Source organism: Phyllobates terribilis, unplaced genomic scaffold (genome assembly GCF_046119375.1).
Source record: "Phyllobates terribilis strain yellow unplaced genomic scaffold, ASM4611937v1 Scaffold_8__6_contigs__length_399053987, whole genome shotgun sequence".
NCBI lineage: Eukaryota > Metazoa > Chordata > Amphibia > Anura > Dendrobatidae > Phyllobates > Phyllobates terribilis.
Genome location: NW_027362768.1, coordinates 60,404,909 through 60,423,352, shown reverse-complemented (window position 1 = coordinate 60,423,352; position 18,444 = coordinate 60,404,909). Strand labels below are relative to the sequence as shown.

General features: G+C 44.3%; 1 protein-coding gene and 1 long non-coding RNA gene across 7 annotated transcripts in view; one reads left to right on the top strand and one right to left on the bottom strand.

Annotated features, from left to right (window-relative positions):
* The window catches only part of PLA2G4A (phospholipase A2 group IVA), a 213,582-nt gene that overhangs the window by 7,101 nt on the left and 188,037 nt on the right, over nt 1–18,444 (bottom strand). For all 6 annotated transcript variants that reach the window (XM_073642987.1, XM_073642988.1, XM_073642990.1 and 3 more), the window contains one exon: nt 1,619–1,814. In XM_073642987.1, the coding sequence (XP_073499088.1) occupies nt 1,619–1,814 (196 nt within the window). The remainder of the gene's footprint in view (nt 1–1,618; nt 1,815–18,444) is intronic.
* LOC141156709 (uncharacterized) overlaps nt 1–18,444 on the top strand; it is a 58,809-nt gene that overhangs the window by 38,357 nt on the left and 2,008 nt on the right. The gene's annotated exons all lie outside the window — the stretch shown is intronic.

Genomic DNA, 18,444 nt, shown 5'->3' with positions numbered 1-18,444 from the left:
TTGTAATTTCACCCATCCTGAGCCCCCTGCTATAACATTTTCCCCCATCCTTCCTGGTATAATGCCATCCATACTGGTATAGGGTCCTCCGCAGGGCCGGCGTCAGCACCCGGCACACCCGGGCAAGTGCTGGGGCCCTGAGCAGACGGGGGCCCACTCGCGGTCGGGCACCCCGCCAGGCTATGGGTGGAGGAGAGCGGTGCCAACACCCGCCCTTCTCCCCCCGCTTGCTCAGGGCCTCGGTGGCCGGATACTTACCTCTCCTTGTGCCTCCGTAGAGCCGCTGTCTTCCTGCTGTGCGCTCCCTGTGACATCTCAGGTCAGAGGGTGCAGTGACATCTTTGCACCGCGCCCTCCCCTGAGCCGTCACAGTTAGCACAGAGCGGGAAGACGCTGGTGACGCTGGAGTCGGGACCTGAGCAGCAGCAGCTGGAGAGGAGGAGTGAAGGGTGTGTGGGGGAGACAGCCTGCATGGAGCATTATATGGGGGATCAGTATCCTGTACGGAGCGTTTTATGGGGGCCAGTATTCTACATAGAGCGTTTTATGGGGGCCAGTATTCTGTGTGTAGAGATTTGCCAGTTTCTGAGCTATTGTGCAATTTACAATAGATATCACTCATGTATTTTAAGAAGTGAAATCTTTGGCATTGAACTAATATAATTTCTCTTCGGTATCTGTGAATCATGAATCGTGGTATGTGTTAAAGGAGCCCACTGAGACTTTTGCCCAGGGCCCAGAAAAACCTGGAGCCGGCCCTGATCCTCCGTGCTTCCATTCTTCTCCAGCACTTTTTAAATAAAAACAATTCTACTCTCCTTCCCCCTCTGCACAGCGTACTCTTCCACAGCCAGTGCAGGAGCTGGCATCGGACTTTGGCTTGGCAGCATGGGCAACACATGATGTCACTGCAAGGCACATAACTGGCATGTCTACATCAGCTGCCGGCGTCTGATTGGCTGGCGGAGTGTATTGCAGTGCATGGAGACTGCAGGTCTGTGCGCTGCAATATATTTCACCTGAATGTGCATCTGAAGACATGTCAAAGTGAAAAATTGACGGGCCCCCCTCCTGCACAGGCGCAGTCACAGAGGGCATTACGCACTGCATCTTACAGGTCTCATGCTATAAAAAGACAAAGTAAAAAAATATAATATAATATAATATAATATAATATAATATAATATAATATAATATAATATAATATAATATAATATAATATAATATATATATATATATATATATATATATATATATATATATATATATATATATTGTCAATTAATTTTATATTTGTTTAAGCAACATGACATTTTATGGAGATTATAACATATCAACATAAATAGTTGATGCTGGGTGTGTTGGTTAATGGGAAATAAGCAAAGGATTGATGTGTATTTATATTTATCTTACTTAAAAACTTTTCAGTACTGCTTCTATTTGACATGGAGGTAGACATACACGAGATCATGACCTTTGAAACGCTTCTCAGCCGACATTGAAAAAAACAAAAAACAAAAACACACATCTTATCCAGAACATTAAGTCACTATTATTTAGAACTGACTGGTAGAGGATATGTTGAAATAGGGGAAAATAACTCTTTCCATGAACATACCTGGTGCTTTGAAGTCTCTAAATTGAATGTTAGCCAAAACAAAATGAATCACAGTGGGACAATCTTTTTCCACGGATGGGTTCTTAGGTCGAAATACGTAACACTCCTTCAATCCTTCTCTATCAAAGACGTGAGGATCTATCTTCGGAAAGGGCAGTTTATTCATACGTGCCCACTTTTCAGCAAGTAGGAGTTCCTGGAGCGGAAGTGAATATTTCAGATATTTAGAATTCCGCAAAGAAGTCAAAAGTTCTCTACAACAAAAATCATTGATCCAGTGAAACAATTCCTGCAATTCCTGTTTAACTCGCATAAAATATTTACCTTTTGCCATCACAATTTAAAAGTAACCTTTTTTAGGGAAATAAAATGGAATAATCTTTTTCGGTTTTAGCTCCGTATTTCAAACAAAAATGGTTACAAATTAGAAAACAATTTCCTTCATGTCTTTCACTTGAGAGGACAAAAAAGTAGCCAGATTTATCTCTGTATACAGTGGCTTGCGAAAGTATTCACCCCCTTAGCATTTTTCGTGCTTTGCTACCTAACAACCTGGAATTTCACTTTTGAGGGTTTGCGCAAGTTCATGTAAAGAACGTGCCTACAACTGAACTTTTTTTTTTTTGCGAAGCAAACAAATAAGCAAAATAACTGAAAACTTCAGTGTGCATAACTATTCACCCCCTAAAGTCAGTACTTTATAGAGCCTCCTTTTGTGGCAATTACAGCTGCAAGTCGCTTTGGACAAGTCTCTGAGCTTTCCACATCTTGCCACTAGGATTTTTGCCCATTCCTCAAGGCAAACCTGCTCCAGCTTCAAGTTAGATGGTTTCGTCTGGTGAACAGCAATCAAGTCTCCCCTTAAACCACTTGAGTGTTGCTTTAACAGTATGCTTTGGGTCATTGTCTTGTTGGAAGGTGAACCGTCATCCCAGTTTCAATTCACTGACAGACCAAAGCAGGTTTTGCTCAAGAATATCCCTGTATTTCACACCATCCATCATCCCCTCCACTCGGACCATTTTCCCTGTCCTTGCTGCCGAATAACATCCCCACAACATGCTGCTGCCAACACCTTATTTTACTGTGGGGATGGCGTTTTTCGGTTGATGCGCTGTGTTGGATTGGCGCTGGACATAGTGTTTACCTTGGTGGCCAAAAAGTTCAATTTTGGTCTCATCTGACCATAGCACCTTCTTCCATACGTTTAGAGAGTCTCCCAAATATCTTTTGGCAAACACACACAAAAATTGTAAGGTTTATTTTGAAAGTAAAGGCTTTTTTTCTGGCCACCTCTATGGAGTGTATGGCGGATTGTGGTCTTATGGCCAGACACTGCAATCTCTACTTGGGAACTTTGCAGCTCCTTCAGGGTTACTTTTGGTCTCTGTGCTGCCTCTCTGATTAATACCCTCCTTGCACGGGCTGAGAGTTTTGGTGAGCAGGTTTGTTGTGGTTCTCTTGGCAGAGACTTTTACTTCTCAACAACTTGACTTGTGTAGAGATCTACTTGGTCTTCATGGCGTTTGGTTAATGGTGTTGCAGCCTCTGTGACCTTTCAGAAAAGGTGTATATATACTGACAGACCATGTGACACTTCAATTGCACACAGGTGGACTTCCTTTCACTAAGCATGTGTCTTATGAAGGCAATTGCTTGCACCAGAAATAATTTAAGGGTTCATAGCAAAAAGGGGTGAATACATAGGCACATGCCAATTTTTAGTTATTTGAAACCATAAATTAAATTTATAAGAATAAAGTATTTTTCTCACTTCGCTAACTTAGACTATTTAGTGCTGATGCTTCAAACATATCGAATTACAACAATATTTAAAACAAAGGTTGTAATGTAGCAATAGGTAAAAAGCCAAGGGGGTGAATACTTTCGCAAGCTACTTTATATGCCGTGTTTTGTTTTTAAACAGTAATACATAGTTCCAGATATTCAGATAGTAAATATAGTAAAGTCAATCGTAAGAAAAATAAATCAGTCCCCAAATAGATTGGTTAAGTTCGATGAATGGAAGCAGCTGTTGGCCAGCTCCTAGATAAAGATACATGTATTAGATGAACGAAGGCTTCTAGCATCCATGAAATAAGTCTTTAAAACTTAATTTTATTGGAGGACTCCTTAAAAATCACATTACAAATATATGTTTTTTTTTTTTTGAATGCATGACTAACTTTTTGATAAATACCTCCTTGGTATATGCAAGCCCCCCAGAGAATGCTGTGAGCAAGGACTCCTTGGTAAAAGCTATAAGAAGTAGTATTACATGAAATGAGCCATACAGCTGGATGCATGTAATTGATTAATTGGAACTAAATGAAATGACCCATTTAACTGAAGCCATATGGTGGATTAACAAACACACACACACACACACACACACGATTGCTCAGGGAAGAAAGCAGAAGAGCAAAAACTGGTCACTTGTTCTGGTGATCGGTACTCTTAAATGTTAATTTTGTATACTGTAAACTACATTAGCTAACTTGCCACACCATCTCTTTAGAGTATATTCCTACCAAATTTGTAAAGGTTATTCAGTAGCTGTCAGAAATTACAACCTATGGCAAAAAAGTCCCCATTAGCCCCTTCAAGACATATGACATTTACGTTATTAGTAGTGTCCCTGCCTTTGATGCGGGCCCGCATGCTGAGCCCACATCTTTCCCCACACGTCAGCTGATTTAATCAGCCATCAAGTGCTTTTAACAGCCGTGGGTGGAGTGAAGCTCCGCCCATGGCTGTTAACCTGTTAAATCCCACTGTTAATCTCTGACAGTGGATTTAACACACACCGGCAGGGAGTGAGTCATTCCATGCTCCCATCAGCATGCCCGTGACAAGATCGTGGGGCACCGATGGGTGGCCCGACAGCCGAGGGTCTGCTGATTACCTCAGTGCTCATCATTTCCTTCCTTCATGGCTGGCGTTCATAGAAGATTGTGATTTCTGCTATACATATTGTTGATTCAATAGGGGACTTTAAAATCCAGTAAACCGTTTAAAAAAAAAAAAGTTTAAAAACTATGAAAAAAATGCCCACAAAAGTTCAAGGCCCCTTTTGCCAAATTGAAAACAACAATGAAAAAAAACAAAAAAAAAAAAACATGTTTAGTATACAGTCATGGCCAAAAGTTTTGAGAATGACACCAAAATTATATTTTCACATGATCTGCTGGCCTCTGGTTTTTATTAGCGTTTGTCTGATGTTTATATCACATACAGAAATATAATTGCAATCATATTATGAGTACCAATAGGTTATAATGACAGTTAGAATGAGTTAATGCAGCAAGTCAATATTTGCAGTGTTGCCCCTTCTTCAAGACCTCCGTAATTCTCCCTGGCATGCTTTCAATCAAATTTTGGACCAAATACTGACTGATAGCAGTCCATTCTTGCATAATCAATGCTTACATTTTGCCAGAATTTGTTGGTTTTTGTTTGTCCACCCGTCTCTTGATGATTGACCACAAGTTCTCAATGGGATTAAGATCTGGGGAGTTTCCAGGCCATGGACCCAAAATCTCTATGTTTTGTTCCATGAGCCATTTTGTTATCACCTTTGCTTTATGGCAAGGTGCTCCATCATGCTGGAAAAGGCATTTTTGGGCGCCAAACTGCTCTTGGACGGTTGGGAGAAGTTGCTCTTGGAGGACATTCTGGTACCATTCTTTATTCATGGCTGTGTTTTTAGGCAAGACTGTGAGTGAGCCGATTCCCTTGGCTGAGAAGCAACCCCACACATGAATGGTTTCAGGATGCTTTACAGTTGGCATGAGACAAGACTGGTGGTAGCGCTCACCTCTTCTTCTCCGAATAAGAAGTTTTCCAGATGTCCCAAACAATCGAAAAGGGGATTCATCAGAGAAAATGACTTTGCCCCAGTCCTCAGCAGTCCACTCCCTGTACCTTTTGCAGAATATCAGTCGGTCCCTGATGTTTTTTCTGGAGAGAAGTGGCTTCTTTGCTGCCCCTCCTTGAAACCAGCCCTTGCTCAAAGAGTCTCCGCCTCACAGTGCATGCAGAAGCACTCACACCATCCTGCTGCCATTCCTGAGCAAGCTCGGCACTGCTGGTAGTCCGAACCCGCAGCTAAAACAGTTTTAAGATACGGTCCTGGTGCTTGCTGGTCTTTCTTGGGCGCCCTGGAGCCTTTTTGACAACAATGGAAGCTCTCTCCTTGAAGTTCTTGATGATGCGATAGATTGTTGACTAAGGTGCAATCTTTGTAGCTGCGATACTCTTCCCTGTTAGGCCATTTTTGTGCAGTGCAATGATGGCTGCACGTGTTTCTTTAGAGATAACCATGGTTAACTGAAGAGAAACAATGATACCAAGAACCAGCCTCCTTTTAAAGTGTCCAGTGATGTCATTCTTACTTAATCATGACTGATTGATCCATTAACACAGGTGTGGGTGTTGATGAGGACAGGGCTGGCGATCAATCACTAAAACGATGTTTTAAGGCAGGACTGCAATGATGTTGAAATGTGTTTTGGGGGATAAAGTTCATTTTCTGTGCAAATATTGACTTTGCAAGTACAGTAATTGCTGTTAAGCTGATCACTCTGACATTCAGGAGTATATGCAAATTGTCATTACAAAAAACGAAGCAGTAAACTTTGGAAAAATTACTATTTGTCTCATTCTCAATACTTTTGGCCATGACTGTAGTTGCGTTTAGAAATGTCTGATCTATCAACGTAAAAATTAATTTAATCCAATTGGTAAATAGTGTAAAAAAAAATCAAATGTCAGAATTACTTTTTTTGGTCGCAGAAACATGAAAAACAATGCAATAACAGGTGATCAAAACATTGCATCTACCCTAAGGTAAACGAAAAATCACCTAGGGATGAAGGTGCTAAGGTTAACAGCCTGCAATTGGCATTTGTATCAAGGTGTTTAGCGTAGCTAGGTGCTGCCCTAGGTACGATATTAAAATTGTTTGGCAGAATAGGGGGGAGTGAAAGTGAACTTACATTCAGGCCACCTTCAAGGGAATTCTCTTTGTCATCCCTCATTTTCTAGTGGAGGTTTGTCACCTGAAGTTGTTAACCTATCACTGTGTATGGACTACAATAAATGACCCAGAGGAGTCCTATTATATACTATATATTCACTGGTTGAGGAAGCAAACCCTCTTAAACAGAATCCTAAAACTTAACTTCAAAAACTCCTGCCTTTAACCTTGAAAAGGGGCAGGTAGTGCCCTCCAACTACCAATGAGGTTTCCAGCACAATAGATGACAAAAAGAAAAACAAACAAAACATTTATCTATACAGAGATAGTTTATATAATACTATATAGGTCCACATACCTCAGCTGAAATTAGAGCTTTGTTACATTTAAAAAAATTTAAAAAAAATAGACCAAGAGGAATCATTCCCGAACTTTCCACCTTTAGCGTCACCCATAAGCTGTACAAATCTATTGAGAAACAATCTGAAATCATTTTGGAGGTGGAAAATAAAATACTAAAAAAAAAAAAAATGTGATTGTATAACTGAACACCCTGCAATATTTAGGGATATGGTTGTGTTCAGAATTAGCCATCATTCACAGCAATTCTGAAGTTTAGCTGATCTAGCAGGATTTCCTGAACCTTTTCTTAGTTGAATATTACAGCAAAAGTCAAGGTCTGTAAACCACTTGCAACACGACAAAAGGATTGTGACATTACCTGGAACTGGACATCCCTCAAAAACACCAAGGTTACTTACTGGTAGCCAGTTTTTCCTGAGCCCATGACAGCAAACCTTGAGAGAGGATCCGCCCCACCAAGGACAGGAAACAGTTTGAAATAAAAGGGCGGCACCTCTCCCTCGCTTACATAGTTACATAGTTTATAAGGCCGAAAAAAGACAAGCGTCCATCCAGTTCAGCCTATTTCCTGTGCACTGCAGCTATTCCGCAGCGTTGATCCAGGGGAAGGCAAAAAACAAAAAAACCATGCGGTATAGGCCAGTTTACATCATTGAGGAAAAATTCACTTCCCGACACCAATCTGGCAGTCAGATTAAATCCCTGGATTAATTAACTATCACTAAGCATAAGATGTAATTTTATTGTTCTCAAGAAAGGCGTCCAGGCCTCTCTTGAATTCATTAAGTGAGTTGGACATCACCACTTCCTCTGCCAGAGAGTTCCAGAGTCTCACGGCTCTGACCGTAAAGAATCCCCTTCTATGCTGGTGCAGTAACCTCCTTTCCTCCAGACGCATAGTGTGCCCCCCCGTCTTTGTCACCATCCTTGGTATAAACAGGTCATGGGAGAGATCTCTGTACTGCCCCCTGATGTATTTATACATGTTTATGAGGTCTCCCCTAAGCCTTCTCTTTTCCAACGTAAATAGGCCTAATTTTGACAACCTCTCTGGGTATTCTAGTCCCTCCATTCCCTTTATTACCTTAGTCACCCTCCTTTGTACCCTCTCTAGCTCCAATATGTCTTTCCTGAGCACCGGAGCCCAGAACTGTGCACAATATTCTAAGTGCGGCCTTACCAGCGCTTTATACAGAGGAAGAACAATGTTCTCATCATATGCCCCTATTCCTCTTCTGATGCATGCCATGACTCTATTTGCCTTCGCAGCTGCTGCCTGACACTGGGCACTCCAATTTAATTTGCTATTAACCAAGACGCCCAGGTCCTTCTCCATGTCAGATTTCCCCAACGGTTTCCCATTTAATATGTATGGGTGACTGCTGTTTTTCTTTCCCATGTGCATGACCTTACATTTATCGGCATTGAACGCCATTTGCCATTTTTTGGCCCAACTCCCCAATTTATCTAAATCCTCCTGTAGCTGTGCCCTATCCTCATCTGTATTAACTACTTTACAAAGTTCAGTATCATCTGCAAATATTGCTATTTTACTATGCAACCCTTCCACTAGATCATTAATAAATATATTAAATAATATAGGGCCCAAGACAGACCCTTGAGGCACCCCGCTAGTAACCCTGACACCCCCTGAGCTTACTCCATTGATAACCACCCTCTGCTTTCTATCACTCAGCCAGCTATTTACCCACTTGCACACATTATCCCCCAGACCAAGCACTCTCATTTTATATACCAACCTTTTGTGTGGCATGGTATCAAACGCTTTGGAGAAGTCAAGGTATACAACATCCACTGACTCTCCCCGGTCCAGCTGTGAGCTCACCTCCTCGTAGAAGGCGATCAGGTTTGTTTGGCAGGAGCGATCCCTCATGAATCCATGTTGATATGGAGTTAGACAGTTATTATCATCAAGATATTCTACAATAGCATCTCTAAGAAATCCTTCAAACAATTTACCCACAACAGACGTTAAGCTGACTGGTCAATAGTTCCCAGGGTCACTTTTAGACCCCTTTTTGAATATTGGTACCACATTTGCTTGGCGCCAGTCTAGTGGGACAGTCCCTGTCCATAAAGAGTGCTTGAATATAAGATACAGCGGTCTGTCTATCACATTACTTAATTCTTTTAGTACCCGGGGGTGTATGCCATCTGGGCCTGGTGACTTGTCTATTTTGATATTATTTAGGTGTTTCTGAACTTCCTCCTAGGTTAGGTGGGTGATATTTAGCGGAGGGTTTACTTGATCACTCTGCATTTCCTCCGATAAATTGTTTTCTTTTGTGAAAACAGTGGAGAAGCTATTGAGTAGGTTTGCTTTAACCTCATCGCCCTCTATGATTTTACCCAGGTTATTTTTCAATGGGCCAACTCCATCAGTTTTAATCCTTTTACTGTTTATATAGTTAAAGAACAGTTTGGGATTCGTTTTACTTTCCTTGGCAATTAGTCTCTCAGTCTCTTTTGCTATTCTTATTTGTTTTACAGATTTTGTTTTTTTCCCTATAAGATATTAGCGCTTCCTCGCTGCCTTCTTGTTTAAGTTTACCGAAAGCCCTTTTTTTGTTTTTCATTGCCCTCTTGACTTCCTTATTTAGCCACATTGGCTTCCTCCTATTCCTAGCCCTTTTATTCCCATAAGGTATGTACCTTCTACAGTGACCATGTAGGACTATTTTGAAAATTTCCCATTTTCTATCCGTGCTCCTATTACTAAAGATACTACCCCAGTCTATAAGGTGAAGGGCATCTCTTAGCTGATCAAACTTTGCCCTCCTGAAGTTCAGTGTTTTTGTGACTCCCTTGCTGGGCACCCTACTGAAGCACATGTGGAATTGTATAATGTTGTGGTCACTATTTCCCAGGTGCCTCCCGACCTGCACCTCAGTTATTCTGTCTGGCCTGTTAGTTAATATTAAGTCTAAAAGGGCCGTCCCTCTAGTTGGTTCCTGCACAAGTTGTGACAAATAATTGTCTTTGATAATTGACAGAAACCTGTTTCCTTTCTGAGATCTACAGCTTTCGGTTTCCCAGTCTATATCGGGGTAGTTGAAGTCCCCCATAATAACCACCTCTTTATTTTTTGCTACTTCGTCTATTTGTCTCATTAATAGACTTTCCGTGGCTTCTGCTATATTTGGTGGTTTATAACAGACTCCTATAATAATTTTATTATTGTTTTTTGCCCCATGTATCTCCACCCATAAGGACTCGACCTCCTCATTTCCCTCCCATACATCCTCCCGTATTGTAGGCTTTAGACACGTCTTTACATATAGACAGACTCCACCCCCTTTCCGATTTCTTCGATCCCTTCTAAACAGACTGTAACCCTGTAAGTTAACTGCCCAGTCATAGCTTTCATCTAACCAGGTCTCGGTTATTCCCACTATGTCATAGTTACCTGTAGATATTTCTGCTTCCAGTTCATCCATCTTGTTTGTCAGGCTTCTGGCATTTGCTAGCATGCAGTTTACACGATTTTGTTTTGTTCCAATCTTCTCCCTGTGGATTGTATTAGAAATTTTCTTACCTCCCTTCCAAGTATCTTGTCTTGGACCTTCTTTGTCACACTTCATATCTTTCATTAGTATGTTCTCTGGTTGCGTGTTCGTGTCTGGCGTTTTTCTTCCCATCCCCTCTTCTAGTTTAACGCCCTCCTGATGAGTGATGCCAGTCTCCTGGCGAATGTGTGTTTACCGGGTTTGTTGAGGTGTAGTCCGTCTCTGGCAAGGAGTCCGTCATAGAGGTAATTCACACCGTGGTCCAGGAATCCAAATCCTTGTTGTCTGCACCATCGTCTCAGCCAGTTGTTCACATCAAGGATCCTCTTCCATCTCCTGACGCCATGCCCGTCTACTGGAAGGATAGAAGAAAAAGCTACCTGCGCATCCAGTTCTTTTACTTTCTTCCCCAATGCTTCAAAGTCCTTGCAGATTGTCGGTAGGTCCTTTGCAGTGTCATTGGTGCCAACATGTATCAGAAGAAATGGGTGGACATCCTTGGAACTGATGAGCTTCGGTATCCTATCGGTAACCTTCTTGATCTTCGCCCCTGGGAGGCAGCATACTTCTCTTGCGGTTATGTCCGGTCTGCAGATAGCTGCTTCTGTTCCTCTCAGTAGTGAGTCTCCCACCACCACCACCCTTCTTGGCTGTCCTTTTTCTTGTCGCTTCTGGGCGTTTCTAGGTGCCCTTTTCTTTTTTGCTTGCTGGTAGTTCCTCATCCTTAGGTGTGCCATCTTCGTCCTCCACAAGTCCTTGGAATCTGTTTCTCAGTTGTGTGGTTGGTGGTGTCTCCATGGTCTTCTTGCTTCTTTTGGTCACTTGCCTCCACTTGTCTGCCTCTGGAGGTTCTCTGACGCTTCCTTCACTTTCCGTGACCAGTAGTGACGCTTCTGTTCTGTCCAGGAAGTCTTCATTTTCCTTGATGAGTTTTAATGTCGCAATTCTTTCTTCCAGTCCCCGCACCTTTTCTTCTAAAAGAGCCAGTAGTCTACACTTCTGGCAGGTGAAGTTGGTTTCAGCTTCTGATCGATCTGTGAACATGTAGCACATGTTGCAGCTCACCATGTAGGTTGTCACATCTGCCATGCTGCTCCTTGTCCCTGCTGACTTGATGTCTGTCTTCTTTCTTGTGATACCCTAGGACAAACAAATTAAACGGCGCGCGGTTTGGCGATGCTGTACCCAACGATCTTCTAGCTGAAGGAGACTCTTCGCTTTTCCCAGAAGGCACCTGGAATATGCAAATTGTCCTCTTCAAGCTTCAATCCCTGGTTTGGCGATGCTTTCCAAGCAGCTGGTCCCGGCTGTACCCAACGATCTTCAGTTGTTTACTGAGCATCGAGAGGACCTCCCTAAATAGGTTAGGCATATAACCAACACCCACAATATACATATACACACCACCCAAAACAGTGCACACCAGGGTGTGAGAAATATAGAAAAAATAGGGGGGGGGGGGGAAACTACAGGTGCAGTCATGGGCTCAGGAAAAACCGGCTACCGGTAAGTAACCTTGGTGTTTTCCCCTCCCCCATGACAGCACACCTTGAGAGAATTTTGGAGAATTTATGAGCACCCTAGGGAGGGACCAAAGCCTGAAGTACCCTTCTCCCAAAGGTGAGATCAGAAGAGGACAGATCCAACCGATAGTGCTTAAAGAAGGTGGATGGTGTAGACCAAGTAGCAGCCCTACATATCTGCTCGATCGAGACGTCTGCTCGCTCTGCCCAGGAGGTTGCGACGGCTCTGGTGGAATGAGCCCTCACATTGTCCGGGGCTGGAACCCCTGTGGACGTATAGGCTAAGCAAATGGCCTCCCTGAGCCACCTAGAGATGGTACCCTTGGACACCCCGTGACCTTTCCTACACCCTTGAAAGGCCAGGAACAAAGAATAAAGAATAGTCTTTCCTACACAGACTAGTCATGTGAATGTATTGTAGCAGGGACCTCCTAACAATAAGGCTATGGAACCTGACTTCCCCTGGGTTCTTGGGATAGCTGCAGAATGAGGGTAGCACAATCTCCTGACTACGGTGAAATCTAGATACCACCTTGGGAAGGTATGCTGGATCTGGCCGCAAGGTGACCCTATCCTCAAAGATCTGTGTGTAAGGAGGATTAACAGAGAGGGCCTGCAGATCACCCACCCTACGGGCTGACGTTAAGGCCACTAGGAGGATGGTCTTAAGGGTGAGAATGTTTGGAGAGACCTTGTGTAGGGATTCAAACGGTTCACTGGTAAGAGCGTTCAAGACTAAATTCAGGTCCCAAGGAGGAACACCCATGGACCTAACTGGTCCTGCTTTGGCACAGGACTTGATAAACCTTGAGATCCACTTATTCCCAGCCAGATTACAATTATAGAGTGCTCCCAAAGCTGAAACCTGAACCTTAAGGGTCCCTGTAGCTAGACCCAGGTCCCGCCCCTTTTGCAGAAATTCCAGGATCCCTCTGATCGGAGGTTTGCTCGATAACGGGACATCTATAAACTTTAGGAATTGACCCCAAACCCTGCTATAAATCTTAGTTGTAATTGGTTTTCTGCTCCCCAATAAAGTAGAAACTAAGCCTGGTGAAAACCCCTTGCTACTCAATAGTGACCTCTCAAATTCCATGCCAAAAGATGAAACCCCTTGGCCTGGGCATGGAATACTGGTCCCTGCATGAGAAGGTCCGGCCTCTCTGGTAGAATCCAGGGATCTGACAGACATTAGCCGAAGCAGAGAGAACCAAGGCCTCTTGGGCCAAAAAGGGGCTATCAGAATCACCCTGGCGCCTTCCTCCCAGATCTTCCTCACCACTACTGGAATCATCACTAATGGCGGAAAGGCATAGGCCTTCCTGAACCCCCAAGGAATCTGGAGGGCATCTACGGCATGGGATTTTCTGCCGGATTTAGGGAGCAAAATCTCTGCACCTTCCTGTTTGCCCTTGTGGCGAACAGGTCTATGTCTGGCTGCCCCCATAACTGGACAATCTGATGGAAGACCTCAGCTGATGCAACACTTCCGTGACCTCTAGGAGCTGACTGGAGCAGTGGGCTTCTAATTTCCCTATTATCAAGAAGTCGTCTAAATATGGCACGATCACTACATTCTTGATCCGTAGGAAGGCTGTCACTTCTGCTATTAGTTTCGTAAATATTCTCGGGGCAATGGAGAGGCCAAAGGGTAGGGCAGCAGACTGAAAATGCCTCAGCTCCCCCTGAATAAACAGGGCTACTCTCAGATATTTCTGATACTCTGGGTGGATTGGGACGTGATAATATGCGTCCTTCAAGTCTATTACAGCCATAAAGCAGTTGTGATGCAAGAGCCTCACTGCCGAGCTTACTGACTCCATCTTGAAAGTCTGGTTTTCTACTACTTGGTTCAGACTTCTGAGGTTGATGATGGTCCTTAAGGACCAGTTTGTTTTTTTTATCATGAAGAGTGGGGAATAGAACCCCTTCCTTCTCTGTGGTGTCGGTACTTCGAGAAGGACCCGCTTCCCTACTAACTCTAATACTTCTGTTTCCAGGGGTAACTGTTCTTCCTGGACCTTTCGTAGGGGGATAACCACAAAGGTCCGCCAGGGAGTCTGGCTGAACCGGATCTTCAGGCCCCCACTGATAATTCTCAGAATCCAGGGGGTTTGTTGTAACCGCCTCCCAAGCTGGAAAAAAGTGGGAAAGCCTTCCACCCACTTCCAGCCTGGAATCATTGGGAGGATCTCTTTGAACTTGAGGATGGTCCTCCAAACATGTAGCCCGACTCCTTTTTGGTCTTGGCTTCCCATCTCCTTTTGTCTCCTGGAGGACGACCCCGATTAAATTTCCTCCTCCGAAAACTAAATCTTCTTGGTTCCCCCGAAAATCCTGGGAACCCTTTGCTTTTATCGCCTGCTTTTTCTAACAGGACTTCTAATTTTTGGCCAAACAAGAGTCTACCGTCACACGGGAGGGAGCACAGCTTCTGTTTCGAAGGTAGGTCGCCTGGGCAACCTTTGAGCCACAAGGCCCGCCTGGCTGCGTTGGATAGTCCCACTGCCCTACCTGAAAGCCTGACAGAGTCTGCTGAAGAGTCGGCCAGGAAGGCCAATGCTGTTTGTATTAGAGGTAGATCCGCAAGAATTGCCTGTCTGGAGACCTTTTTATTTTTAAGCTGGTCTTCCAGCTGTTGGAGCCACACCATCAAGGACCTCGCCACACAGGTGCTAGCCACCGCTGGTTTTAGGCCTCCTGCCGCCGGCTCCCACGTGTGGCGCAGGAAGGAGTCTGCTCTTTTATCCAGGGCGTCTTTTAGGACGCCAGAGTCCTCCAAGGGCAGGGAAGATCTTTTCGATGACCTTGCTACAGTCCCGTCCACCTTGGGGATCTTATCCCAAGGTTCCGCGTCCTTCTCCTCGAAGGGGTACCTTCTTTTGGAGAAGGATGGTAAAGCCCCTGATCTCTCTGGTCTCCTCCACTCCCGGTCAATGAGGCCCTGAATCTTACCGTTAACCGGAAATGAGCGTCTCTTTTTCTCTCCCACCTGGCTATCCTGGTCAGCCATGTTTCAGAAGCGTACCACGCTTCCAGGATAGCCCCCCCCCCCCTTAAAAATAGGGCCATTCAGCCTCCTCCGGTCTGTGGGCCCTCCCCCTTCCTCAGGCCGGAGCTCCATCGAAAAAAACCCTCCGGCCTGGAACGCTCCGATGGGCGCCGCCATCTTGGATCGGGCGCCGCCTCCTGACGCCACCCAGCGTGCCCTGCGCCGTGACGTCAGGCGCGTCACACCCGGAAGCGCTCCACACTGCAGGGGGAGGACGGCGCCGCGGTCTCCGGAAGGACAGAGCCTGCCTCACCGCGTGCGCCCCGCTCGGCGCAGAAACCCCAGGGGAAGCTGCGGACGGCGCTTCTAGGATACTGAACCCGGTGCACAGGCCAGTGCCCGCTCTTCCACACCGGGACAGCCCCAGATAAGTCTTCTTTTCTTCCTGAGACAGGTTCCCATCAAGGACAGGAAACCAACTGAAGCGAGGGAGAGGTGCCGCCCTTTTATTTCAGACGGTTTCCTGTCCTTGGTGGGGCAGATCCTCTCTCAAGGTGTGCTGTCATGGGGGAGGGGAAAATGTAATTAAAAGACCAGAAGCAAATTGGTTCATGATGCTGCCAAGAGGCCTACAACAGAGGAGCTGCAGGAATTTCTGGCAGGTACTAGTGGTGTACTGTATGTGACAACAATCACCCTTATTCATCATAGGTCTTGCCTGTGGGATAGGTTGGAAAGACTTAAGAAAAACTAAAATCCAATTTTGGCTATGTTTTGCCAAAACATGTAGGAAAATGTGTTATGGTCTGATAACAAAAGGTTGAACTTTGTGATCATAATTCAAAAAAAAATAAATAAAAAAAAGTGTTTGGTGCAAAACCAATATTGCACATCACCAAAAGAATAAAATACCCAGTGAAACATTGTGTAGGCAGCATTATGCTTTGAGGTTGCTTTGGAACAGTTGGAACTGCTGCTTTAATCAAGGTGGAAGAAATAACTGGACAATGCTACAGAATGCTAGTGCCATATAAAATAACCCCTTTGAGACATGTGTCCAGGTGGCAGTAATGTTATACAGCTGGCAGCTGCCTCTAACAGCTAACTAGCTACAATCTTTTCTGTTTAACCATTTTAAAATGTCAATATGTGGCAGAAACATTTAATGTATGGTGATCTACATGGAAAGTTTGTTTAGGCATCCATACCACCCTTCTACTGGGTCGTCATGGGCTGTCAAAAGGTTGTGGTTGCAGTATGGGGTTTATTAAACGCCTCTGCCATTGCCCTCTCGCTAAACACTTGTGGCTGTGCTTCAAGCATAAAATCCTAAACAATTATTAAACAGCCATTTAAAAATTAACCCATATGGTCAACGAGAGGGGGAGAAAGAGAGGGGGAGAAAGATAAAGAGAGCGAGAGCCCATTCCTCCCGACAAAACTGGTGTAACTGATCCAGGTTTGTAGGTCGCCTTGCTCGCACCTGTCTTTTCAACTTTGCACATAAATTTTCAATAGGATTAAGAGCAGGGCTTTGTGATGGCCACTCCAAAAAATATTGACTTTGTTATCCTTAAGCCACTTTGTTACCACTTTGGCAGTATGATTCAGGTCATTGTCCATTTGGAAAACCCATTTCCGCCCAAGCTTTAGCTTCCTGGCTTATGTCTTGAGATGTTGCTTTAGTATAGCCACAATCTTTTCTCATGATTAGTGATGGGCGAACCCGTGACTGTTCGGTTTCGGCTAATTGAGCCAAACGCAAAACAGTCTATTAAAAGTTCGGGTACCAGAGAACAGTTTTGGAAAGGGAAGAGAAAAAAAAATTGCCATTTGGATATATTTAAAAAAAATGCTAAATAAAAAGACATTTGTTTTAACTATTAGAGTCTGTGGAGCTGGATCATCGTCTTTCCTATTACCAGAGAACAGTACCCGAACAAGAATAAGGACCCCATTTATGTGAATGGGGGAGCCGAATATACCTGGTTTCCCGAGCTGTAATTTGCGTGACAGGGCAGGAAACACAAGCTCTGATCCGCGGTAATCGTATTACCGCGGTCAGAGTGCTGTGGGATCATGCTGGCATGCGTCAGCATGATCCCACAGATGTGACAGTAACCTTCGGTAAATAGCTTACCGCGGGTCTTGGGCACTGGCTGGCGGTACTACTACCACCATCAGCAGGCGCCCACTACCATAGGAAATAGCTACCGCAGGAGTCACTGGATGGAAGCAGTAGTTCTCACCAGCAGTGTCTTGCTGAAAGTAAAAAAAACAAAAACAATGGTAAAAATCAATAAAAAATTAAAATAAAAAAAAAACAAAAACAAAATTTACTCACCTTACACCTAATCCCGAAGCCTATGATCATCTGTAATAAAGGTAAAATAAACCAACCTCATCCTAACCTGACCGCCACATTCCAGATATTGAGGGTCCCACAACGATCTCATGAATAGAACAGACACATTGAAAAATGTGACCACTCTATTCAGCAGCCGGCAATACACCGACGCTCAGTGGCGGCAAATGAGGTTAGCGCATGCTCTGTGAGAATTTTCCCACACTCACGCGGACGTCAATGAGTTGAACGGAGTTTATGTAACATGAACTCAGCTCAGCTTATTGATGGCCCTGCGTGTCACTGAGGAGCGCAAGTATGCTTGCGCTCCTCGGTGTCTCTGCAGGATGGCAGGCTGGATAGTGGCGTCCAGCTACAATCCAGCCTGCCATCTAGATGTAGCGGAGTTGGACATGTTATGGGACACATGGAATCTGTTCTTCACGTTGGAAAGGTAAGGAAGAGGTTGGTTTATTTTTATTGCTGGTGACAATGGTTTTAGGTGGAATGGGCATGATGGTAAGAAGTAGAGTTTAATTAAGAATATTAAAAAGGTGTGTGTTTATTTCAAATAAAATATTTTATTCACAGTGTGGGTATCTTTGTTTTACATTTCACTTCCATGGGGATGTCTTAAAGACTCCTCTCCATTACTAACCTGGGCTTGATGTCAGCTGGCATTATAAGCCGACATCAACCCCAACCCTATAACCCCACTGCCACCGCTTCAGGGCAGTAGGCAGAGCGAGGCTAAATGCCAGAATTGGCGCATCCTATGGATGCGTCATTTCTGAGGCGGCTGATGGCGGCTTTTTTTTTTAGCATCGGAGGGGGCCAATATTCATGGCCCCTTCCTAGGCTATTAATATCAGACCCCAGCTCTTTGCATAGCTTTCGCTGGCTGTTAAAATAGGAAGACCCCACCTCAAGCTCTATGGATATTACCCCCTTCCCAGGAAAATTCTCACCGAGCATGCGCTAACCTCATTTGCCGGCACTGAGTGTCATTCTATTGCCGGCTGCTGAATAGAGTGGTCACATTTTACAATGTGTGTTCTATTCATGGGACCCTCGATATTTGGACTGCAGCAGACAGGTG